The 27,602-nt window shown below is 41.1% G+C and overlaps 1 protein-coding gene across 1 annotated transcript in view; it reads right to left on the bottom strand.

The window, feature by feature from the left end:
- LOC142402884 (transducin-like enhancer protein 4) overlaps positions 1–27,602 on the bottom strand; it is a 140,367-nt gene that overhangs the window by 53,911 nt on the left and 58,854 nt on the right. Inside the window, 3 exon segments of the mRNA XM_075488774.1 lie at positions 4,882–4,898; positions 5,280–5,484; positions 18,060–18,134. Coding sequence (XP_075344889.1) covers positions 4,882–4,898; positions 5,280–5,484; positions 18,060–18,134 — 297 coding nt within the window.

Here is a 27,602-nt window from a genome sequence, read left to right as displayed (position 1 = left end):
CCCTCTTTGGACGCACCCAGCTCGAGCTGCTCTGCATGTCGGATAAATAAACCACTTATTTACTCGGCGGATTGGCAACTCATCTTCTTTGAGCAGGAACTTACAACTGAGCCCTGTTGATTGTGGCATAATTCCTGGCAGGTGGCGTAATTCCCTCAACAGTCTGACTGTGGTTCCATAGTGGTAACAGCAGATGTCTCTATATAATCTAAGGTATAATCTATATGCAATCTGTATGTAATAAAGCACATGTATTCTGTGGCAAGCCCAATATTTTAACTGGGTGGTGGAGAGGCTGGGAGATAGCAGAGAGTTCCTCTCTCCTTATAGTGTAAAGTCTGACCAATTTGGTATAACGTTAGATTTCTCCAACCCTCCTTCAACCTCATCTCCTTTCCCCCACTTAACATGAAAGAAAGAAGTACAAGATGACCACTAAGATATTTCCCCACTTCTGCTTGCTGTCCTCTCCCCAAGAAATCCTCTAGGCAAAAAATGGTGTAAGGGCAAGATTTGTCTTCTAGTTGTATTGTTCAGACAACCCAAAGTCAAGCTGGGCTTTTTTTGTCCATGGTCTATATTTTGTGTTCATAACACATAATCTTCTAGGATTATAGATAACTGCAGGACCAGAAAGGACAGAACAGCAAAGAAATGGTGACATAAGGAAGATCTTTGATGTTGAAATAGAAGTGTGTATTGAAAAGAATTCCTCAGGACTAGATTTCCCTTGGTGCATGTAATCCTCTACTAGCATTAATGGTACTTAGGCACACATGCTTCTTAGGGAAAAATACATACCTTTGTGACCAGATGCATGGCCAGTAACCATATGAAGAAATCTTCATGCTCTGTGCTTTGACAGTAGAGAAGTTGTGGATGTCCCATCATTAGTAGTGTTCAAGGTCAGGTTGGATGGGGCTTTGAACAACCTGATCTAGTAACAGATGTCCCTGTCCATGGCGGGGGGGTTGGAACTAGATGATCTTTAAAGGTCCCTTCCAACCCAAACCATTCCATCTTTCTATGATTCTAAGGCATGAGTATAACAGCACAGTTACATTACAACAAGAACTCTGGGCATTACCAAAAACATTTAAGGAAATTAGCAAACTATTTCACCTTGCAAAGTTGGCAGCAAGCCCCTTATGCTGACACACAAGCCAACTCACAATCTGAACACCGTACAAGGCAAACCTCTATTTATAGTTATCATTTCAAAATAAATTATTCCCTGTAATATCCATGCCAGCATAAATACCTCAACATCCCACAGACATAGAAACAGGAATAATATTTTGTTTAAAAGCAGTGATTAGTATACCCTATAAATTAGCAGTTCTCTTCATTCACTTTCAGTGAAACATTTGTGGTTCCAGCCATACAGGTATGTAAATTCACTAAAGAAACCAAGCATTTTGCATTCTCAGATTTAGATATTAGCCTTACTTGTATTTGTTTGGGTGCGGGGAAAAAAAAATCTACTAAACTATTTGCCCATAGGGAACAGAGGGTGTTCTAAGGAAACCATCATTAAATTGTGCACAATTTTATTGCTGTAAGGGTATGAGGAAGGAGAGTGTCTGGTCCTTTAAGGGTATCTGGTCAAAGGAATCATAAACAAGAACATACAGAGACAAACCTGACCAACACATGGGAGGTAGTGATAAGAACAAACCTGGTCAATCACACTAATCGGTAAGGATATGTGGAGTGTGATGATGTTCATTTTTTCAGTTGGGAGGAGAAGAAAAGGGAGGGAGACAAACACACAGAGACATAAAACCTGGCCAATTAGCGTTAACAAAGACAATAACCAGAAACAAACCTGGTCAGTCACACTAATTGATGGACTATCAAAAAACTGCAGGCAAACACGGACTTTGCAACTGATAAGGATGCAAACCTGAGGGTCCAGGATGTTGGAGGGGGAGAGTAGAACTATGCCAGCTGATGAGGCAATGTGCAGGGGAAGGGGTAGCAGGGAGGAAAAAAGAGGAGAGGAGACAGAAAAGGGTACAAAAGGGGCCGGTCGCATGTAAAACGGGGCCGGTCAGTATGCTTGTCTGTCTGAGCCCTATGCCTGATCACTGCAGTCTGTCTTATCTTCTTATTAAATCTTTTCTTAATTATGCCTCTGCATAATCTCACTATCTCGTGTTTATGTGTGCTGCAAGGACTAAGTGCCAGCTGCTGGTGAGACCTGTGTGAGTGAAATAGAATCACAGAATATCCTGAGTTGGAAGGAACCCACAAGGATCATTGAGTCCAACTCCTGACTCCACACAGGGCAAGTTAAAAGTTAAACCATATATCTAAGAGCATTGTCCAAACACTTCTTGAACACCGACAGGCTTGGGGCCATGACCACTTCCCTGGGGAGCTTGTTCTTCAGAGCACTGGGCAGAAATCACATCGCATCAACACCTGCCGTGGGCCTTCACGATGCTTTGTTTTAATTAAACAGTCAGATTTCCCTGGTCCGCACCAGTTCTAAGCCGTCTGCTAGGTACCAGCCAAGGCGGGGCACCAGCCTGGGGACCCCCAGCTCTCCCCACTGTCACTATCACAGCATGGATTTGGTGCCAGCTACTGGAGTCAGACACGGCCTGTGGTGTCAGCTACAGGAGTGAATGGGGGTCCTAGCATCAGTAGTTGGAGGGGCCATAGCTCTCTGGATCTAGGGAGGGTCCTACAGACTTTGTGCCTGGAGTGCCAGCTACTGGGGGACTGGCATGAGTGGACTGGGTGCCAGCTACCGTAGTCAGACTGAGGGTGTAGGCACCCCTGGCCTGTGGTGTCAGCAGCTGGAATGAGTGGGGTCTCAACCACCAGCCACTGGGGTGGGAATGGTGTGTGTGTCCCAAAAACCAGCTACTGGGAGGGACTGGGGGGAGTGAGGGGCTCAGAACAGGCAGCTGGAGCAGGACCACAGGTCACAGCCCATGTGCCTGGTGCTGGCTGTTGGGGGAGGGTTCAACTGCCTGTATGTTCCCCAAACCAGGTGTGCATGTGTAATTTGCTAGTAAACTTCAAGCTGGACTAGCTGGCAGGTAGGAGGCTGTGGGTCCAGGCAGGGGTATCAGGTGGGCAAGAGTCTGTGCTAATATACCCAGGGTGACTTGTGAGTGTGGAATGCCTGTGGGACGAGCGTGTGAGAGCATGTGTGCTTGCTAGCGAGCATCAAGCTGGACTAGCTGGTGGGTAGGAGACCCATGAAGCAGGTAAGAGGGCCTGGGATCTGGGCAGTGGTACCAGATGGATGGGGGGGGCCATGCCGGTACTTGGGGGATCTGCAAAATGTGCATGTGCTTGCGAATCTGCAAATGTGTAAATGTGCATGTGCTTCTGAATCTGGAGAGTGTCGTGTGTGTGCCTTCACTAGTGAACTTCTATCTCTACCAGCCAAAGATGAGGAAGTCTTCTTGGCTGTCTATGCTTATGTTTTATGTGAGCCCTATATGTAGGTGCTGTTGAAGGCAGCACCTTGTCGGTGGCAGTCTGTGTAGTCACGCTTGTCGGTATCCCCTCTCTCTCTCTTTCAGATATGTGCTCAGCTTCGCTACTGGTTGAACCTGCAAACGGGAAAGTGGCAGCCACATCCCTTGGTCTGGGCAGAGACCCTGGGTCCCTGGGCGCACCAAGCTGAGCTCCAGTGGCTGGGCAGGAGGGAGTCCCGTGCTGGAGAAGGAGGCAGCCTCATCTTAACATCCCTTAACAATTGCATAAAGCAATAACCCCAGTTTCTAGCCCTTGTGACAAATAATTTGAAATTAAAACTGGCACACTGTTGTCTTATGTCTGCCAATAGACAGCTTCAGTGCCTTTGTTGCTCACAGTAAAAACTGACAGTTCGTGTCGGCTCCTGATTGTTATGCAGAACCATGTGGGTAAGGGTAAAACTGACAACAATCAGCTAAATTTCAACCTGCTGGGACGTGACAAAGTTGCCAGTGGCAGAATAGATGTGCTGGGGAAGGGTACAGAACACATCCCCACCTGGAGCTGCCAGAAAAGCAAAGTAATACCCTATCACACCACAGTCCCCACAGTGACAGGTCTCTGGTGGGGGCAAGGTCTGTACCCAGGCAGCCTGCTTCTCCTGACTCCATCTTAGACACACAAATAACATCCTCCTGGCAAGTACTTGGTGATCTTATCAAACACACCTAAGACTTGTATTATTAACACCTCTTCTGCCATTTAGCCAACCCTAAGAATCAATTATGTATTTCTAAAAAACACTGTTGAAAACTTGGTTGTAAGGGTTCAGTAAGCTGTTGGTGCACATACGTACACTACAGAGTCATTCAGAGCTTGGAAATTAACTTTTGGGAACGGAATATAAGAGCCTTAATGTGATTGCCATCTTCTGTGCACTACAGAATAACAGTTCTTTCCCACTCAACTAAGTGCTTCTAAAACAATAGTGGGTAGGAGACTAATACTTTCCTGTGAGTGACTGATTCTTTCTTTCTGTATCTGCATTAAGAGTATTTCATTAGGTTATATCAGAATTATAATTTTAGTCTCCAAAGATTTAAAACTACTGGTTAATTCTTTTTGTTTCATATGCTCATGGAGAGACAGAGAACAGCCTTCTATTCCCATATTCACGAACAGCCTCAATTCTGAAGAGTCTGCCTAGGAGCTAAGGTGCAATTATTAAACTCACTGGATGATAGGATCTGCAATCCTAGTTATGCTATTATCAGCCATTTTCTAAATGTGATACATAATCCACATAGGATTCCGCTAATCAACATGAATGTCACAATCCAGTTTGTTTGTGACATTTTCCACAATTCCAGTTCATACTTCGATAAATGCAGCGTGCAGCTCTTTAAGTCAGTCCTTCCACCTATGAAATGGGAGTCCTACCTTGATGGAATCTCTGTCTTCATGCAGAACAGCCACAACACACAAGAAGGGGAGGAGTAGTAGCACCAGCAGGGGATGGGGAGGTGGAGTAAGAGAGAAAGAGATAAGTACTAGTTAGTTTACATAAAATTATACATTTATCATACTTGGAAGAAAGAATCCTGATGTCTGTTAAATAATAAATGGCACAGATGCTAACTTTTCTGTACAGTTAGTTATTAATATTGTACAGCCAGATTTATAAAACTGTATTTCTACCATTTGAACACACTTTCTGACTACAATTAGGTAATAAATACTGAAGCAATTATCTAGGATTTTTTTTAAAGAGAGTTTAAAAAAAGAGAAAGAAGGAAAGAAAAATGAACAAAACCATACACTCATCTGGCAGTGCCTACCTCTTTGGTGATTGTTTTCAGGGTGCTTCTTTTCATCTTTAACTGGGAGGTTGGTCTGTCCACCCAATGCACTAGACAATGCCAGAAGGCCAGCACTGCTGCCAATGGGTGGGATGATTGGAGGCTGTAAGCCTGAGGAGTGTGGAGTGAGAGGCACAGGGAGACCATACCCATGTGACAAATGCTGGGCCTGGAGTTGTTGCTGCTGTGAAAAATGAAACACAGATATTGAATTTGTTCAGGGAACAGGGGGTTGTCTGATTGATCCTGTACATCAAATGTAATGGATCAGATCAATCAATACATCTGATTTGATCCAGATATAAACTCACACAAACATCCTGGCATTTTAAAAGTGTCCATGTGTTTGGACACAACACAATCTGTAAACTTCAGGCTGAATTAAACAACAAAAATAGAAGACTAAAGTAAAGGAATTTTCCAGTTTTGGTGAAATTCTCATTCCTCTAACAGAGCTATTAGATTTTATTCTTGCTAGCAGAAACACACCACATACACATCTAATCAAAACATAACTAACTATAAAATCAGTTATATAATGCAAAAAAAACCCCTGAACATTGAGAAAATTAGTGTTTAACAGTTCTCCCAGCACTACTGCACAGCATGCAGTGAGAGCTAATTTGAAAGAGAAAACCTGAATTAATAATCCAGAAAAGGAAACCAGTTGCAGCCAGTGTCTTAAGTGTCCTCAGTGGTACTTGAGGAAATTACTAGCGAAAATCTAATGTAGCAAGGCTTGGGTCCTCCTGTAGGCTTGCTCAATAAAGCTGAAATAATTGGGCACTCTGCACGTTTAGTGATGCTCGAATGAAAAACTAGAGGTTTTCCCTTGTCCTCTTCTCTAGCTGCTGACTCTGTGTTTTGACAGGTTTATTTGAATAGGATTGTGATGCCTGCAGCAGTAACTGTGTCATTTTTACCAGTACACTGGCAACGCAGAGAAAGGTTTGGAGTGCTTGACCTCAAGGAAGGCTGCATCAAGCTCTGTGCTTTATTAACCGCGGGGGGGGGGGGGAGAAAGGAAAGAAAGGAAGAAAGAGAGAGAGAGAGAGAGAGAAAGAAAGAAAGAAAGAAAGAAAGAAAGAAAGAAAGAAAGAAAGAAAGAAGAGGGAATAGAGGAAGAAAAGGAATGGACAAAATATCCTGTGCTCTGGAGCCTCAACTTTCATTTTAAATAAGGAATTTCCAGTTCCCATTTGAGAATGTGCTATAAACCAATGCAAGATGTCTGCCTGAATCTGCCAGTGACTTGAAGCAATGGCTTTGAGAAGGGCCTAAGAATATTAACAGTGACAGAGATTTGCCATCACTAACTATTTTGCCATTGATCAAAGTATACAAGATAAGGGACACTTACTGCATAGTACTGTGCAACCGACACAGATCTGCCTACTGATCTACAGAATCTGCATTATATACCCCCTTCTCTATGGGTACAGGATACTTTCCAAAGAGCTTAAAAAATGCATCACCAATGCAATCCTTGTTTTACTGCTGTTTGTTGGGAGTTTCTCTACATAGCTCAGTAAGATAGCAGTGCAGTCTCTGAATCTTGGATGTACCAAACATCATTAATGTCCCCCTGTCCTGGTTTCAGCTGGGATAGAGTTAATTTTCTTCCTAGTAGCTGGTATAGTGCTGTGTTTTGGATTTTAGTATGAGAATAATAGTGATAACACACTGATGTTTTGGCTGTTGCTAAGTGGTGTTTACACTGGTCAAGGACTTTTCAGCTTCCCCTGCTCTGCCAGGTGCACAAGAAACTGGGAGGGGGCACAGCCAGGATCACAGAATCACAGAATCACAGAATCGTATAGGTTGGAAAAGACCTTTCCAACCTTCAGACCTAGCGTTGCATGGGGTTGCTGTGGCCCAAGTGCAGGACCTTGCACTTGGCCTTGTTAAACCTCATACAATTGACCTCGGCCCATCGATCCAGCCTGTCCAGGTCCCTCTGCAGAGCCTTCCTACCCTCAAGCAGATCAACACTCCCACACAACTTGGTGTCATCTGCAAACTTACTGAGGGTGCACTCGATCCCTTCATCCAGATCATTGATAAAGATATTAAACAGAACTGGCCCCAACACAGAGCCCTGGGGAACACCGCTTGTGACCAGCCACCAACTGGAGTAAACTCCATTCACCACCACTCTTTGGGCCCGGCCATCCAGCCAGTTCTTTACCCAGCGAAGAAGAAGAAGATAGTTGATCCAAACTAGCCAAAGGGCTATTCCATACCATATGACGTCATGCTCAGTATATAAACTGGGGGCAATTGGCCGGGGGGTAGCAGTCGCTGCTCGGGGACTGACTGGGTGTCGGTTGGCGGGTGGTGAGCGGTTGTATCATTGGTTTTTTCCCTTGGGTTTTGTTCCTCTCTCGCTCTCTTGTTGTTTTCCTTCTCATTACAATGTATTATTATTATTAATTTTTGTTCCAATTATTAAACTGTTCTTATCTCAACCCATGAGTTTTCTTACTTTTGCTCTTCTGATTCTCTCCCCCATCCCACTGGGGGGGAGGGTGAGCGAGAAGCTGTGTGGTACTTAATTGCTGACTGGGGCTAAACCACAACACTCCCAGAAACAATATGGACATTAAGAGTAGTGTGTGTAATGACACCTCAGCTTGACAGTGCCTAGTGGCTTGAGATGACCCAGAATAGCATGGTTAGCCCAATCCCTCTTGGCCAAGAACTGGCCCTGCAAGCTGAATTGCAGAGAACTCTGAAAATAACTGAAAAGAACATGATACTCATGGTCATGAAAGCATCATTGCCTAATACAGCAGAAATTTGGTTTGATTTAGCCACATCATAATGCCATAAAGAAAACACTTTGGTATGAAAACTGGATTGTTAAATAAATCTAAATAACACCCAAAGTTCCATTATTGCCTAGTGTGCCTGTATCTACAAACTGCACAGAGATGTGGACAATGTGATGAGACTCCTATAAGTTGTTCACATTGTTAAACTGGACCGGGACTAGAAGTTCAACAACAGGAGGATTGTGGACTATGATTGCATTGGTACAAAACAGGACTATGAACTCCTCTAACATGGTATGGCAAAAGTGAGATATTGGTCCAAAACCAGAAATGAAAATAATACCAGTGAAATACTGGGAAACTCTTGCTCTCAGAATACAACCACTTGTAGGGACAAAGCTGTCAGTAATCATGCAAACCAAAAATAAGAGAGTGTGATCACATAATTAAGCCTTGTTTGCTAACACACATACTCAGAGGGCAAAGACAGACAGTGACAGTGTGTCTAACTTCCATTTCCAGACTTTTGAAATCTATTACTCTGTTCAAATGCTCACAATGTTCACAGCTTGGTTTTGCTTTTTCACCGCCCAGAGATGTCACCAGTGAATATCGGCTTGCAGGGTGACCTGTTGTCGTGGTTTAACCCCAGCCAACAACTAAGCACCACACAGCTGCTCGCTCACCCCCCCACCCCCCACCCAGTGGGATGGGGGAGAGAATCAGAAGAGTAAAAGTGAGAAAACTCATGGGTTGAGATAAGAACAGTTTAATAGGTAAAGCAAAAGCCACACGCACAAGCAAAGCAAAATAAGGAATTCATTCACTACTTTCCATCGGTGGGCGGGTGTTCAGCCATCTCCAGGAAAGCAGGGCTCCATCACGCATAACGGTTACTTGGGAAGACAAAACGCCATCACTCCAAACGTCCCCCCTTCCTCCTTCTTCCCCCAGCTTTATATGCTGAGCATGACATCATATGGTATGGAATAGCCCTTTGACCAGTTGGGGTCAGCTGTCCCAGCTGTGTCCCCTCCCAACTTTTTGTGCACTCCCAGCCTACTCGCTGGTGGGGTGGGGTGAGAAGCAGAAAAGGCCTTGACTCTGTGTAAGCACTGCTCAGCAATAATTAAAACATCCCTGTATTATCAACACTGTTTTCAGCACAAATCCAAAACATAGCCCCATACTAGCTACTATGAAGAAAAATAACTCTATCTCAGCCAAAACCAGCACACCTGTACACAGCTGCTTGGCTACAGGGAAAGTTAGAAAAATGTGGAGAACTCCTTACCCAGGACATCAGGTTTATGATACAAAGTGAGAAAATGTACTTCCTTCTCCAGTTCTCAAAAAGCCAAAGATACAGAAGAGTAAGACAGCTGGTTTTACACTGACAGATATTCACCCCACACAAAAATTTTCCACTATGGAAGAAAGTTTACATTCATTTCTGCCTGTGTAATTAATTTAGGAGATCATAAAATCTGATACAATTTGAAAACTTGCAAGGAAGACCTGAAAATGAGCCAACTGAGCAACCATGTAATTCTTTTATGTTGCTATAATGCTTTTGCTCCCCATCCATCTCCTCTCTTTTATTTGTTATCCTTACTTGTACTATTTATGAACTCTTAGCCTGTGGTTAACTTTAGACAATCCAAGCACTGCTGACTACAGTATGCATTAAATCAAACACACATTTTCAGGATCAATGCATAATAGGTGAAAACTTGCGAAGGCAATAAACCAGGTGTGGTGGTGTGCTCCCCTCCCGCCCCTGCGTAAGCAGTAACCACCAGTGGGAGTCATCCTGATAGCTGCATCCAGCTTATGCTGGACCTTGAGGGCGGATGGCAACAAAGTAGCCAAGGGCTGCCTGAAGCAGTGATCCAAACGTCTTGCTAATATGCAAATATGACCATAAGTCAATCATCTTACTCCTTAAATAGTGGACAGCCCAGGGCCCGTTGACCTCTCCTGCATGCCAGGATCTCCCCTTGAGCAGGGACACCTCTCAAGGTTACTCCTCGAGGTTGAGAGATTCCTTGCCACAACAGATCCTCAGTAAGTGACTAATAGCATGCTAAACTTTGGAATCTTAGCTAAGTGATATAAAGGATTGGTTGCGCACATATAATCCTTTAGACATAACCCGTTGACCAAGACTGGGACTAGGATTAGATCTAGCCACACCTAGACTCCTCTCTGAGAAGGAGTTTAGAAAGCAAGGGGATCCTTTTCCGAACCTCATGACTCAACGGGAGGGTCTCCCTGACAGTTTTGTCTGACTCTGTCCTCTACACAGTAAATGATCAAGTGTACCTTGCCATCGAATCTTGTTAAACCACTTTCACATTGAACTTTGTTAACTCCCTGTTCTATATCAATAAAGTATATTTTTGCTTCTGTCTTACGAGTGAAGTGCACTCTCACTCCATCTGCGACACCAGGCTTTATTATGCTGTAAATTTCCCAGAACTATTTAAAAATGAAAACAGCAACAGCTAGCTACCAAGAAATACATCCTACGAAATGCTACTGGATTGCAATGTTTTTAAGAATTATCCAAGATGCAAAAATATAAATATAATTTCCTCAGTACACTTCTAGATAGTGTATAGGAACAAGGAGTAAAAACTAACACGTCTAAGCAAATAGGTAAAAATGCTTTACACAGGAAAAAATTTTCCTGCACCTCCCTCTAGTAAAGTCTGTCTAGGCACTCAGCATCAGAAGGGAAAGAGCATCCACTCTCCTTGTAAAGCTTCAGGGCCAATTCTCAGCTTTCCTGTCAAGTTGTAACCAGCAATATCAGCTACGAATTTGTCCTCCTTGACTGCTGCAGCTCAATGAAAAACCCCTCTCTCTTCCTCACAGTGTAAGCACATATGAGAGGCAGGAAGAATCCACTTTGCATGAAGAGTCAGAAATTTTTCTATATGTTAAACACTAATGAAAGAAAATGCTGCATTTAGCAGCAGGAGGTCTGGACCACTGGTGCCACAGGAATAATAGCATGCATTGATGCTAAGTTTTTATTAGAACTTGTGTGCACTTATCTGCACCACACCACTTTAAGGTTTGCACATCTGCAAATGTACAAAAGATTACTTTTTTTTTTTTAAAAGAGGCATTGTTCTACACATCTATAGAAATGGACTACTCACTTAAAAACAACCAAAAAAATTACACACCTTCCAAGATGGAGCAAACAAGTGCCTCAAAGACAGAACAGAAATTTTGACAAGCACTGTATTAAAGAAGGAACTTTATAGCTTGATAGTTATATCTCACAATACAGAAGGAGTCCATTCTTCCAGTAACTGCCATTTGCTTATTTTTAAAGAAGATAATAAACTGACACAACTGAATAAAACAAAATGCTTAAAAATTAAACCAAAGCCATTTTTTTTAATCAAATGTATAGAATGGTAAAGGCAAAACAATTTAAATTATTTCCTTAGTAATAAAAGTAATTAGATTTAATATTGCTGTTCCAAAAATAGTGCTTACAAAAAGGGCATGAGGGAAGACCCAGGAAACTACAGACCTGTTAGTCTAACCTCAGTACCTGGAAAAATTATGGAGAAGATCATACTGGGTACTACTGAAAGGCATTTAAAGAGTAATGCAACCATCAGGCACAGTCAACATGGGTGCACAAAGGGAAAGTCCTGTTTAACTAATTTGATATCCTTCTATGATAAGGTCACCCGCCTAGTGGATGAAGGGAAGGCAGTGGATGTAGTTTTTCTGGATTTTAGGAAGGCTTTTGATACTGTCCCTCACAGCATCCTTCTGGACAAGTTGTCCAACTGTGGGATGAGCAGGTTCATGTGCGCTGGGTGAAGAACTGGCTGAGTGGCAGAACTCAAAGGGTTGTAGTGAATGGGGCTACATCTGGCTGGCGACTGGTCACCAGCAGTGTCCCTCAGGGCTCAATTCTAGGGCCAGTTCTGTTCAATAGTTTTATCAATGATCTGGATGCAGGAGTTGAATGCACCCTTAGCAAGTTTGCTGAGGATACCAAACTGGGAGGTGCTGCTGACTGTCTCGAGGGACAAGAGGCCTTGCAGAGGAATCTAGATAGATTGGAGCATTGGGCAATCATCAATGGCATGAAATTTAACAAGACCAAATGCCGAGTTCTGCACCTGGGATGGAGTAATGCTGGGCACAAGTATAGAATGGAATAGGAGTGGCTGGGGAGCAGCCCTGCAGAAAGGGATCTGGGGGTTCTGGTTGACAGCAGGCTCAACAGGAGTCAGCAGTGTGCCCTGGCAGCCAAGAGGGCAAACCGCATCCTGGGGTGCATCAAACACAGCATAACCAGCTGCTCAAAAGAGGTGATTATCCCTCTGTATTTAGCATTGGTGCTCAAGGTACTCACCTTGAGTACTGTGTGCAGTTCTGGGCCCCACAATTTAAGAAGGTTGTTAAGGTACTTGAATGCGTCCAGAGGAGGGCAACAAGGCTGGTGAAAGGGCTGGAGGGCATGTCCTATGAGGAGCAGATAAGGACTCTGGGTTTGTCTAGTTTGGAGAAAAGGAGACTGAGGGGGTGACCTCATTGCTCTCTATAGCTTCCTGAAGAGGCAAAGTGGAGAGGGAGGTGCTGATCTCTTCTCCCTGGTATCCAGCGATAGGATGCGTGGGAATGGTTCAAAGCTGCTTCAGGGGAGGTTCAGACTTGACATTAGGAAGTATTTCTTTACCAAGAGGGTGGTCAAACACTGGAACAGGCTTCCTAGAGAGGTGGTTGATGCCCCAAGCCTATCAGTGTTTAAGAGGCATTTGGACAATGCCCTTAATAACATGCTTTGACTTTTGGTCATACCTGAAGTGGTCAGGCAGTTGGACTAGATGATCTTTGTAGGTCCCTTCCAACTGAACTAGTCTATTCTATTCTGTTCTATTCTATTGTAAACCGATGAATTATGAGTTTAAAACCTGTCAAAATATTTTTTTTTCCTGAGCTGAGGGGAGAGAGATTTAAATCCACTGAATTTTAATATTTCAGCTTTAGCTGCAGGAGGTAGAGAAAGTCCAAATGAACTATTCCATCAGCACCATTCAAGTATGAACATTTTAATCAGTTTTCCTTTTTTGGAGTTCTCTAACACAGTTTACACTGTCATTCTGAAAGCACTAACACAGAGAATGTAAAAAACCACCAAGACTTGTTATTGCCTTCACAATTGATGGCAAATAATTTTGCAGACTTCCTATCAGTAAAATGTCACTACTGAATTTGAGGCTCAGCATTTCTTGTGCTAAAGTGTGTTTTCTTTGAACACCATCGTATACTTGTTTGTAATTTTTTGGTACATTTATCTCTATGTGATAAACAGGTATACAAGCAGTGGCCTCCATTTCTGTCTTACTGCCTAAATGCAGCTGAAAACTGTTTTAAACAGGGGAAAAACCCCAGACTGATAAAATTCTTGTACAGTTAATTCCCTGGTTCCCTTATTAAAATGTAGTAATCACCTTCACACAGCATGTTCTGATTATATAGTACAATAGATAAATATTCTACTTATTTATTTTACAAGAGTTAGATGACTCAATAATGAAGGAAGTGAAAACATCATTCCTAATTAGATCATATTACTGATTTAAGGCTACAATTTGTGTGTTGGAACAACAATGTGATCTTGCAGTTTCTAATTTAAAAAATGCATGACTATCAATTGGATACATCATATTCCTCATCCCAATATAGCCAGCCTGGAAAGAAGCACTGAGAATATACACTACAAATTATTCAGAGCAGAAATTCTGTACAGTACCATCTATTGTAAATATCAGTCTGAATGCCTGCAGATTTACAATCCTCTTGCAGCATGGTTATGATAAATTGTTTTGGTTTAGTTTTTCTCCCTGTATCTCTCAAGAAGATGATAGATGATATTTAACTTGTTTCAGTCTGTCAACAGTTTTAAACTGAACATGACCTGAGAAAGAAGTCATTATAACTGTGTTTCATTCCATTAAACACAGCTACTTATTGTCAAGAGAACAAGCAGTCTCTCCAGTTTCAGGCTCACTTCAGTATTTTGCAATTAAACTGCGTGGATCAGCAATTTGGTTAATTTACCAATGAAGATAGAATAATATTGCAAAGTTAAAAAGGTACTTCATCAGAATCGATTAAATCAGAATACATTCATATAAAAACATATGTGAAACAGAGACATGATTTGTGCACATTCAATTCTTTTGTTATGCCATATTCCATTCTGATAAAACCATTTTAAATTCTAACCCAGGGTTCCTCCATTCGAACCAAAGGGGTTTAGCATGAGTAAGGTGAATTGAATAGGCCCCCAAAACCACAGAGAAATTTAGGCCACAGTTATATTTTAAAAACTCAAATAACAGTACAAATTACAAGATATTTTAAAAAAACTCTAAAAAGCAAACAAATTTTAGAAGCTTTTAAAATATCAGTGTTACAAGAACACAAACTGTCAGACTTAGCAAACAAAAATAATATAAAACAAAGAACAGAGATATAAAAAAGTAGTAATTTCTAATTATGTTCTTTGATTTTTATTGGTATTCACTTTACAAAGTATGACAAGCTTTTTCTAGTCCCGTGCCACATTTTCTGTCTCTACTGAAACAAAATTCGTGGAGACTACCCTTTAAAATCCAGATCTCCCAACAGGTGAATTGGAGTTTCAGAGTGTTCCCAAAATAAAACTCAATAGCAACGGAGTTACTATTAAGCAGGCATCCTTCATTACAGCGCTGGGCAGCACTGGGGATCGCTCCACCATAAGTGCTCCGACAAACAAGCAAGATCGCAGAGGTTATATGTTGTAAAATATACATATTCATAAGATTAATTTATATAAACATGAGATTTCTTGGAACTCATTAATATATGTAAATGTCCCTGACGCATGCGTACTTAAGTCCTTAGGTGGTCGTTAGGGATCTTCTGGTGGTCGTTGGAGGAAGTCAGTAGTCTTCATCACTCTGACCGCTGACTGAACTTTGTCTTGACGCATGCTCAGTCCATCTTTGTCTTGCTCATACCTTCCTTGCATATCCAAAATCAGGTGGTTCTTGTGTAGTTTCTCCTTATCAGCTCTTTCCAGGGACACAGGGCCTGAAGAATTCCTTTTTATCTATCTACATTGCAACTATCTCAGCTAACCAAGGATTTAACACAGGCAAAGCATTCTTACTCTAATGATTAGGTCAAATAAAGAATGCTCGTTAGCAATTCTGCTATCTAAGCTTCCTTACTTAAGGCCAACAATACTGGCAAGCTAGGCCAAATTATCTGCAAAAGGGAAACTAAAAGGAAACATTGAGCAACCAAGATATTTACAACATTTCTTTTTGTCTTTGGGGATTTTAGCTCTTTTCACTACATTTCTATCTCTCAAGCACAGACATAAAATTATTGTGGGCATTCACACAACTAGAACGTAAGCTCTTTTGATAAATTGCTATCCCATTTATTCACTTTTTCTAATAAATCTCTTAAAGATTATATTAGATTACTTCTCTTCCATAATAATTTAAATCAAATGAACACAATATTTTTCAGTCAGTATTGCTCCTCCTGTTTGTCTAAAGCTAAAGAGAGATTCACACTGATCCCAAGTCAGTATAAAACAGAAGAGTAAAAAAGCAAGTGAAGCAAGTTAAAAATCACTCTTATGAGGGAGGTGAGAGCTATCCTTTTTTAATACAAAAACCCAAAAATTCAGATATTATGAAAGTTTGAGGCAATAGAGTCTCAATTGACTTGAAAAGATAAATTCAGACAGCAACAGACAAAACAGAAAATTTACTTCTGTCTGGTGGGGGAGCGCCAACAGAAGAAATTACCAGGCTCCCAGACAAGTGTCCAGTCTGCATATATTTATTCTTTGTATTTTAGTGGTTCATGAAAGCAGGATAAACGTTAAATAACAAGTGCAATATGCAATATCTATAAACATCACATTCTACATCAATAAGCTGATTCTCTACTAGAAAACATATTATTTTTTACAGTCTCATGTATGTAATAGTGAATGACAAATGTACACAAACATACTGTAAAGTATTCATATGCATGCATGTGCATGCACATACACACAAACACTACATACACACACATGCAGCACATACATATAAAAACTTCTTTAACAAAGAAGCCAACTAACTTTATGCAAAGCATGTTAATAGAAGGCAATATTTTTGGTTAGGTAATGAAAAATAATTGGGAAATTATTCATCTCCCACTGTTCCCACTGGAACATAAACAGTATAGAAAAAATGTTATTCATAATTCTACATGACACACTCCGATTCACTGCCTTCTTTCTAACAGGCACTTCAGAAGAAATAAAGTTTACTCTTTTCCATTTATATCTTCTAATTGACTACCAGTGTTTTCTTGTGGTCAGAGGGATACAAAATAGAGTTAGAAACATCGTATTAAATACAAGCTACAGTCACACCACTGCTCTACACTACTGTCAGCAATGATCAGAGTCCTGATTTCCTTATTAAAAGACAGTCATAATTGAAGCACTATCTTCACTTTAGACTGACTATTTGGTGATCCTTATTCACTCATCAATTTGAATTTTAATGAAAACAAATGGATTAATTAGAATTTTAAAGTGTGGTTGATACCGAAGGGGAAATTAAAATTGTATCTGCTCAGCAGTGGTAATTTGTGACCAAGGAATGATCTGGCATGGAGGGCAAGAAGGCCTAAATGCAGAAGGGGTTGAACTGGCTGGAAGCAGGAATGCCAAAGACAGAACAACTCCCTGTAAGGGAATGAAGTTTCGCTTGGTGATAAGAAACAGCCGCAGCATTGTCTTGTAGCCATCCTGGAATGCGAACTGGGCTGGGGGATGGACCCAAGGCTGGGCTGAGACGCCCCATGCAACCGCTCACGGGATTGGTGCTGCTCCAAGTGTATATAAGGAATCAGCTCGAGACGCATCTTTCCAGACTCCTTGTAGAACCACTTATTGCAGTAGGACTCAGTGCATTGGTTATTAATTTTATTTTTTTAAAAAATATATTTAAGCACAAACGTGTGTTTAATTTGCTTCAAGGGGTAAAACAAAAAATCCCCAACAATACACTGAATAAAAAAGGAGAAAACGTATAATCAATACACAAAATAAAAAACATTTGGGAGGCAGCAGAATAAGGGCCTCCTCCTTTCATTAGAAGAACTTAAACAACTGCTTGCACCAGCTGCATAATTATACATGTGAATAATGTGCTATTAAGCTATGACTTCTCACTTTTATTTTATGTAGTGTGAACAGCCAAGGCTTGATTGTGATTTCTTTCCTCTCCAGTCATAAAATGTAAACATTGTGGCTGCCCTATAAATCTTGCAGAACTTCTATACTGAGCTAATACTACTCATACTAAAGCTTTTACAAGAGGGACTCCACACATTCATATTTTTAGATAACTGGGAGCAGGACACCTATGACTGCACTGCTGAAGGGTAAACTTTGTTTTTTTAAAAAAAAAAAAGGGGCAAGTACATTTTTTTAAATGTAAAAAGAAAGAAGAAGAAAAAAAAAAAGAGTGGTGAATATTCACAGTTCCTGGCCACCAGACAGAAAAAATACATGGGCAGCAGTGAGAGAAAAATCCCTCATTAAAGCACAGTGTCATTTGAAGGCTATCTGTTAAAATGACTGCAAAGGTAGACTGGCATGCAGTATGCAAAGGAAGCAATGTTACTTAAAAAGCACAACAAAAACCAGGTATCCACTCAGCTTAGGGGAATGGATACAACACAGACATTACCCTGTTAGTCATCTTGGCACAGCGCAAGCAAATGTTTTCAGGTAGTAACCAGCTTTTATGAAGATTAAGCTACTGAACATCACCACTGCCCTCAGCTTTTGTCCGCTCAATGTAAACAAGTTAATAGAAAAAAGAAAAAGAAAGCTAATTACAAACACTATTAGAGTTAAAATGGAAAGACCACATACCCTAATGATTGTGTTCAGTTCTGCCATGGTCACTTGCTTGGCACGTTCCACATCCTGCAGCACTTGTTGCTGATGCTATAAATGAAGATCAGAAACAGAATAAAATGATTTTTTTCTAAATTATTAAGCTTTTTTTTTCTTTTCAGTCACGTGGGGCTTGAAATAACTGTTCTCTAACAGACAGTCAAATTCTATGTTGATGTGCAAGAGTAACAGATGAGGGGAAGATTTCATTTATGCCATTACTTGCCAGGAATTATATCCTTGCTCCCAAAAAGAACTGTTTTACAGCCTGGCTATATGGAGGAACTGCCTTTATTTGTTCACCAGCACATTGTGCTCTTGAATTTATATGCCACCTTAAAATGCAAGTGACTTTCCTTACAGACACAGAAACTTTTGGGTTAAAAAAAAGCATAATGAAGAAGAAAGGTATGAATTTTCAACAGTCACATGGTGTCCACATTATTGAAGGATATGTAGCTTCTCCTTGATACATTTCAAAGCAGCTCAACCACAAAAAGGAAATTTAAAATTATATTCACAATTGTTACACACGTTACTAATTATTTCAATCCTCAACACGTTGTCCCAAAAATCGGGGGTGTGCAAAATGCCAATATACACACAGAGCAGAGGTATTTTATTGCATATTTGCGCAGAGATGGGTGCCTGTCCCAAGACAGCACACACAGCTTTCAAATTAACAGTTATTTATACACAAAGCATTAACATATTCAACCTCCTAATACATATGCAGTATTCTTCTATTAAATGATTGGTTAAAATCTCTTTGCCCAGCATGTAAATTAGTACACATGCCTAATTGTTCTTCTTCAACTTCATCATTTGAGTCGGTGGTATAATTGGGGTAGGTGGTCCGTGAGTCGGTGGTCGCAATCTCCCCCTGCCGGAATTACCTTTCCCCTAGTTTCCTACCTTTTTTGGCAGATCTAAGCAGTTCTTCATCGTTTACTAACTAGGCTAGTAATACATCAGTTAGACTTCTGCTTTCGACAGCCACATCCTGCTTATTAGACAAAGGTACATTGTCTAAGTTCCTATGGAGAGATAGGGTAGGGCTCTACAATGGATTTCTATAGCAGCATCAATCTTTATGTGAATTGTATACTTACATTTGATTATTACAACAAACGTAAATTTTAATAGCTTAGAAAAGTCCATAAAAAATACATGGTTTAATTAACAACGGTTTACAAGCTTCACTGGTTATATTATCTCAGTTTAAGTAATACAGTATATTTCGGCAGTAAATTCAAAATTCCTGTATGCTGAAAACTGATATTTATTTGAAAACGTCAACTACAAATAAAATAAGGTCCTAATGTTGCAAACAGATCTGTGCTTGAGGATCTGTGCCTGTTTGGAGTTCCAGTGGCAAATTAATCTCTACAGGTAGCCTTGCACAATTGGGATTACAAATGACAAATTGGTGCAAGGGAGGGGTCAGGGAGAACTGCAAGTATGACCTGCATTGGGAGGGAATCATCTTGGATCTATAGCCATAGGCTGAACAAAGTATGAGATTTTGCCTATATCAAGGGGTACTGAAACTATAAAGGGGCCTTCATGCTACAGTAGAAAGGGAAATACTGAAGTATCAGCTCTGTATTTCATTTGGAAGCTAAGGTCTAGATTTTCTTGGTGCAGAGTTTAAGGAAAGGGCTGACAGAGTTTAAGGAAAGGGCTGACAAATATGCAATAAAATTAACATCTCCTAAATGTTAAGCCCAATTTGTGCCCCATATCTGTGTACATGGGCAGAGGAGAGCCAGCATACAGTGCATGCAGCTATTCTTTACGTGTGTCCTTATAATAGGAAAGAAAGCCCCACCATCCCTGAGGGCAATTCACAGCTCTTCAGTGCCAGGCGGCTGCGTGCAGAGGCAGGAACACACAGGCTCTCTCTACTACTCTCCACATCACAATTCAAAATACTAACATTTAAACAACCAACAAAAAGAAAACTTCCATTTTCTCCCAATCACAATCATCTGATGACCAAATCTTGACCAGCTCATATTTTCATATGATAACTAAGGGTATAACCTATGTTAACTGCAGCTGAAAGTTACGTTTTCAGTTTCTGACAAGCAAGCATATCCAGAGTTACAGATCAGTCCCATATATGTTGATTATGATTGTTGCTTATTATTTTTGTAACCTGCACATAGAATTTCGAGGAAGGAGAAATATTTGATTTGCTGTGAGAGAGGTCAGTAGGTCTCTGTTATAGGAATATGTGACAGAACATGCTATAGTCAGGGAGACTGCATAAAATAACAATGGAACCCAAATCCTCAAGACTTCCTCTGACATAATAGTACATAAAGAGCAGCAGAAATGCTTTCAAAGCAGCACTCTGAGCTAAGCTAGAAGAGGACTGTCATAAGGGCAGGCTCTGCTAGCTCTGGGGTTTGGCATTCTCAGATTTACCAGATCTCAGTGCTTTCCCCTGCTCTATTACTAAAAAGGCCCAGAATCTGCAATGCATATACAAAAATGATATTTTCACATATAATTTCTCTCCCATAAAAGCTCTCAGGGTAAGCAAAAATGAGCCTAAAAATCCATCTGTAACTAAAAGAAATGCTGACCTCAACTACATAAAATGGATAAACAAGGACAATGAAGGAGGTCATTTAGAAACACTTCTGGAAGGCAGAAAAGTTTTCAGGTTTGTTTGTTTTAAGCAAAGAAAAATTAAATTAAGGAAATGCCAGGAGAGTAAACATACTGTTGCAAACAGAATCACAGCAGTCCCATTTAGTTTTTTCTAAAGCAATAGTGCCAACATAAACCAAATCTGTCACTTACAAGCAGCCAATGAACAAAAAGCAGGACAAATATGAGGAAATGGGTTCTTGGCATTTGGGAAAAAATGCAGTGGTGCATCACCACCATGGATAACCAGTAAAAAAAAAAAAAATACTCAAGACTCACACTCCTGATCATGCATTATAATCTCCAGGTCATCCACATGATAAGGACAGGTACAGTTTACATCAATTATGTAGCTGAAAGCCCTGTGTCACGCTGCTTTATATGGCATGGGGATGATAAAAAAATTACACCACCATTTTCTGGTGGAGGTCTATTACACCAAAAATGGGTCATAGCATTTTTGATCAAGTCATAAAAAAAACCTGATCAATTAAAAAAAAGTTTCATTGACCCAGAGGTTTCTATCCATCTTTGCATTCCCTACCATTTCCTAAGCAATGCTCTCTACACTGAGGTAAAGAAAAGAATCTAGCTCTTTTTTTTTTATATATATATATGAGCATTCTGTTTTCCAATTGCAACACTCATTTAAATCCTGTTCCCAGGGCCATGGGGAGGAGAACAAAAAACTTTTTTTAAGAAACCTACAGAAAACTGACCTTAAAACAAAGTCATTGTAGAAGTAACTCCAATTTTCACCCAGATTTTGGAAAAATAAGCCAACCCCACAATGGTTTCCTTTCCTTTTGAGCAAACATACAAAAGAATGGCAGTGAGGACTATTTGGAAAAAATATTATTTCCCAGGTGAGGGTAAAACAAGGTGGAAGGGTAGAGTATTGTATTGGGTGTATGTGGCAAGGTTGCGAGGGGAGGGGCTGCAGGTGTGGCCTCTGTGAGAAGAGATAAGGCCCTGTGCAAGGGACAGTCAGTTCCAGCTGGCTGGGCAACGGGACCTACTGTAGGAGGCCAAAGCTGAGACAATCAGCCAAATTGGTGGTGCCTCTGTGAAAACATATTTAAGAAAGGGCACAACACTGCACAGGCAGAGGAGGAGGGAGAAAAGAGAAGGAAAGAGGAAAAAAAAACCCAGTGAGAAACAGCAGTATGAAAAACAAAGTCAGAGAAGAAGAAGGAGGAGGAGGCACTCCAGGCACTGGAGCAGATATTCCCCTGTAGCCCATGAAAGTGACCAGGGTGGAGCAGCTGGATATTTCCTGACAGGAATTGCAGCCCATGGAGAACCCGTGCTGGAGCAGATTTTTTCCATGAAGGACTGCAGCCCGTGGAGAGGACCCAAGTTGGAGCAGAGGAAAAGTATGAAGAGGAAGGCGTGGCAGAGAGAAACTGTTATGTACTGACCATAACTGCCCCCCATTCCCCATCCCCTCTGCGCCTCTGATAAGGCGTAATAAGACACAAATTCCCTAAGCAGTTACATGAGGCATCTTTCATTGATTCCAACAGGTTTGGGATCAAGGCTTCATAGAGAGGAAAAAACTAATGAGCCTTATAACACTGAACCTTCATTAGGTATGATAGAGACTATTAAAACTCTCCTGTTGCCAGATGCTTTAACATTGATTTAATCTTCAGTGGCAAAAGAATGCAAAACACCCAAAATCAATGGTCTGTAAATTGGCCTCTCCATCATTTGCATCTCAGGACTGCAACAGAGTCCAGGCAGACTCCCTCTGAGCTTCCCAAAACCTCACTGAGGGTCTGTCCTGAGTGGCCCAGAAGCTACATCAAGTCACACATACAAACAACACACATCAATGCATAAAACTAAATGAAAACAGAATAGTCTCATCGCAGAAAAATATATTGCAGTATGGCAGAAAATACCTGGGCTTTTTATAGCATTTCAGAGCTCCTTGATATTTCCAGTGACAGGGAAGCTGTGCTGACAGCAACCGAGTGGCAGAAATCCTCCCTGACACACAAAAATAGTGTTAACAACATCTAATTTCAGCATTTCTCCAGCACCACTAACAAGATCCAATGCAAAACTCACTGAACAATTCACTTTGCAGAAGAAAAGGGATTCCACTATGTTTTGTTCATATTATTTTGTTGTTGCATTATTTGTTTATAGAGAGTACAGACTAGGTCTTACTTAAGAACTGCAGTAACAACATTTTGAAAAGCCCAATCTAGAGATAGCATAATGAAATGAAGCAGTGCCAAAAACACTAGTGAGAACCAGAGCAAAAACATATTTACAGTGGAGCACAGCACACACTTAGAAAACTAAAAGGGACCAGCAGGGTCACTGAATCCAGGCACTGTAACTTAGACAACATATAATAACCACTTCATAAAACGTTAAGAAAACTACTAGCAATATACACATACAATTGCTAATAAGTTGCCTTCCATGGTAGGATTAGAAATATCTGACAGCTTCCTTGTATTTACTGTTTCAGCTCTAGTCTTGGGAAAGTCTACAATGGAGGAAAAGAATCTTTTTTGGCTTTTTAGCCACTTACATCTCAGACCAATAATTATTTCCTTTTGAACCATATGGAAGGACTCATGCTCTGCTTCTATATAATGGATCTCATACTCTTCATCTAAATTTACTGAACTTTACAAGCACCTCTAGGAATGTACATACAGAGAAGAGGAAGCACATGGTCCATACTTATCTTGCAAAAGGAAAATCACCCACTAATATTAAAGTGTTTGACAGGAAAAGTCTGCATATGGTAACACATGCAGCATTTCCTTTGTGTGTGTGTGCGCAAAAGTGTTAGACATTTTATTGTACTTCTAAGTATATTATAACTAATATATAAGTATATTCTTTTGTATGAAGATCTGAAGATCCCTATTAAAGGGCAAACTTTCTAGCTTGTTTTTAGCTAGTTCACTGGCAAATGGAGGGGAAGGTGCACCTTCAGAAAAAAATTCTTATAGACTCCGCCAGCCTGCATAATGCTAACACAGAAGTTGACAGGGGACAACCTTGTGAACATTTGCTGGCTTCACAAACAGCTTTTGCAGGTTGTGCTGAGCTCTGGGTTGCTATAACTATATTGTTAGCTGTAAATCAGCCAGCTTTCTTGTGTCTGCATAAGTATAAGCACAATCAATATTTACTCAAAAGAATGTAAATGTGATGTATGAGCATCTCAGTTCACACTGAACAAATACTACTATCCAGCAAACAAGGTCTTTTGGCATTCAAGGCACACCAACAGGGTCAAACAAAAATAGCTACAGGTTGCACCCACCCACGCATACCATGTTCGCCGGTACTGTTCAATATCTTTATTAATGACATAGACAGTGGGATTGAGTGCACCCTCAGAAAGTTTACAGATGACACCAAACTGAGTGGTGTGGTTGATATGCTAGAGGGAAAGGATGCCATCCAGAGGGACCTTGACAGGACTGAGGAGTGGGCTCATGAGAATCTCATGAAGTTCAACAAGGCCAAGTGCAAGGTCCTACACCTGGGTCAGGGCAATCCCCAATATAAATGCAGACTGGGGGATGAATGGATTGAGAGCAGCCCTGCAGAGGACTTGGGGATATTGGTGGACAGAAAACTAGATATGAGCCAGCAATGTGCACTTGCAGCCCATAAAGCCAACTGTATCCTGGGCTGCATAAAAAGAAGCGTGGCCAGCAGGTCAACGGACATGATTCTCCCCCTCTACTCTGCTCTGGTGAGACCCCACCTGGAGTACTGCGTCCAGCTCTGGGGTCCCCAGCACAAGAAAGACATGGACCTGTTAAAGGGGGTCCAGAGGAGGGCCACAAAGATGATCAGAGGGCTGGAACACTTCTCCTATGAGGAAAGGCTGAGAGAGTTGGGGTTGTTCAGCCTGGAGAAGAGAAGGCTCCAGGGTGACCTTATTGCAGCCTTTCAATATATAAAGGGGGCTGTGACTGGTACCCTCTGCTCCTGACACCTGGGACAGCATTTTTGCCAGGATATGGTGACACCCATTCTGGAACAAGGAAGCATAACAGCACATGAGATATTCTGGACGGCAAAACCCGTGATCTGCCAGTGGTCAGCCATGCTTCCTGTGAATGTTCACTGAATTCCTGCTCAGATTTTGGCTAACACACAGCTCATATTAAGGCCTAATGTATACTGGGAGCAGTGTCATTAGGTTAAAGCAAGAGCAACAGGTAGGCAATGGACAGGAAGAGATAAAGATCATTATGCAGCCATTACCATCTGCAGCTTGCTGTCTCCTGCAGCTGAAATTCTTGCATATTGATTGACTGGCAGCCTCTTCAGAATCCACTAACTTATGGAAATGGTAAAGACCAAGCTCCCAAACTGAGAGGTATAAATACATCAGTTTATCCAAAAGGTTTTTGAAGCGGATACAACAGCAGCTGCACTGCTAAGGCCTTCATGCTTCCTGCACAGTGACGGAGGGGGAAGGGGGAGCACCTGTGACACCGCCTCCTTCGTTCTTCTTCCTCTGAGGATCGAGTGACTCGTGTACTTTTTAAAGTCAGAGCCTAGATTATGATTATTGTATGGCGTGCAGATTATTAAGAATTTGACCTGATCTGCAGAGGGTCCAGGTGATCAGTTACTACTGTTTGCATAATCAGTATGCGCTTGTCCCATGCAGGTGGTGTAGACGTATGGTTAGTGGTGTGTTAATCTGCACTGTTCTAAACCAATGTCCTGTGCAGGTGGAGTGGTTTTATACTGGATTCTGGTTGGTTACTGTTCTGGCAATGGTTATATGCCTGGTTTCTTAAGGCAAATCTCCTATTGTTTTATTGTCAATATGGAGTGTTCTCAGATGGTGAGAGCCATCTTAGGTTGGGTCTTCTGTAGCGGATTGATGCACGGACTCTGATAGAGGATAAATCGAAGACCCTTTATTGAAATATTACATGGCTTATATACTTTCTAATTGTTTACACATGCGCTACTGAGAGAACTCTTATTGGTTTATATGTCTTGTTCATGCATCCTTCGTGCGTCCCTTCAGCTAATACGATTGGCTATCTTTTTGCAACTTTGCAGTTCCTTCCTTCACAACAAAAGTCACGCGCTCGCCTATCTCCCTCCAATCCCGTCCACCCCTGCTCCTGACACACAGCCTCCTTCCCTCGGACATGACCTGGACCCTCAGTACTTCAATCTTGTTAACCCTTTCACTCCCGCAATGCCTAATTCCTCCTCAGTCTTCAGGTCACATTTACCCTGAGGTGAAAGGTAGTTTTTGTTCTTCTAAGCAAGTCGTATTGCAGTTAGCACCTTGCCTTTCACAGTGTCTCCTCTTCTTATAGGACCTATTTACTTAATATAATACTTGGGAGTTATAGTATTACAAAGAGAAAGACAACTTTTAATACCCACATAAACCCCCAAAAAAGTGAATAATATTATTATTAAGATCATTATAAGCTTTTGTGCCCATTGAGCAATATTTGGAAACCATTACTTTAGCCAACTTACAGCAATAAAAGTTTGTTCTTGTCCTACTTCATGTAGGACTTAGAAATGATTTTTAATTTGTTCAATATCTGTCTTTGTTGATTTCGACTGACATAAAAGTAGCAGCTACTATTAATTAGGGCACATACTCCACCTTGGGCTGCTAAAATGTAATCTAAGGCCAATTGGTTCTGAATAACTATTTGTGAATGCATATTTTCACGAATTAGGTGTTTCTGTCATAGGATCAGTTTTTTGCCATCTGGTCCCTTTTTACATGGGAGTGATGAATCCAGGAATCTTTACCCTCCCTTACCCACCTTTATTGCAGAAAAAGAGGTTAGTAATACAAGATAAGGTCCTTCCCATTTTGGGCACAAACCATTTTTCCATTTATGTACCTTTATCTATACTTTATCCCCTGGGGAAAAGGTATATAATGATCCTTCTAGCGGTATTGACTGTGCCAATTGGACCCAATTCTGATTTTGTTTTATAGTTTGTTGAATATTTAGGATATATTGTGTTACTTGTTCATCACCAGCTAATAGGCTTGTATAGGCAGCAGTATATAGATTGGTGGCGATAGGCATAGATCATCCAAAGAGAATTTCATATGGCGATAGTCTGGTAGACTATAACGGTCACCGCTGAATGTGCATTAAAGCTAGCGGTGGAGCATCTGGCCATTTGAGGTTGGTCTCGGAACAAATTTTCCCTATAAGTGTTTCTAAAGATGAGTTTGTTCTTTCTATTTTACCAGCTGATTCTGGGTGGTATGGAGTGTGGAAGTGTTGGTATATACCTAAGGTTTTCATAATGTTTTGCATAATTTGTGAGGTGAAGTGGCTTCCTCTGTCTGAATTAATGTGAGTAGGGAGCCCAAATCTAGGAATGATTTCTTTCAGCAAAAATTTGACTACACTGGCCGTGTCTGCTTTTCTTGATGGAGTTGCTTCTGGCCAGTTAGAAAGTTGATCTAGTATTACAAGCATATATTGATAGCCCTGGGATGGTGGTAATTCTGCAAAGGCTATATGTATTCTTTGAAAGGGATAGTTCACCCAAGGTTTTCCTCCCTGGGGCTTGAGGGAGGCTTTAGGATCATTATTAAATGCCTGGCAGGTCAGGTAAGCTGAGGTAATTCATTTAGCAGCAACATAGATCCCCAGAGCCACCCAGCTTTTCAAGATGGTTTGAGCTAGAGAAATTGTTCCAATGTGGCCTTGGTGGTGTTCTAAGAGAGCTATTGGGAGGTAATATTGCCTTGGTAGTAGTGGAAGGTTGTGCTCCCCTACCCACCATATTCCTGCTTTGTTGAGTTGTGCTCCCATAGTTTTCCATTGTTGTACTTCATCATCAGGGAGATTTTTG

The sequence above is a fragment of the Mycteria americana genome (assembly GCF_035582795.1).
Source record: "Mycteria americana isolate JAX WOST 10 ecotype Jacksonville Zoo and Gardens chromosome Z unlocalized genomic scaffold, USCA_MyAme_1.0 Scaffold_18, whole genome shotgun sequence".
Classification (NCBI taxonomy): domain Eukaryota; kingdom Metazoa; phylum Chordata; class Aves; order Ciconiiformes; family Ciconiidae; genus Mycteria; species Mycteria americana.
Note: the sequence above shows the minus strand (reverse complement) of the source record. Positions and strands in the feature narration are given on the sequence as shown.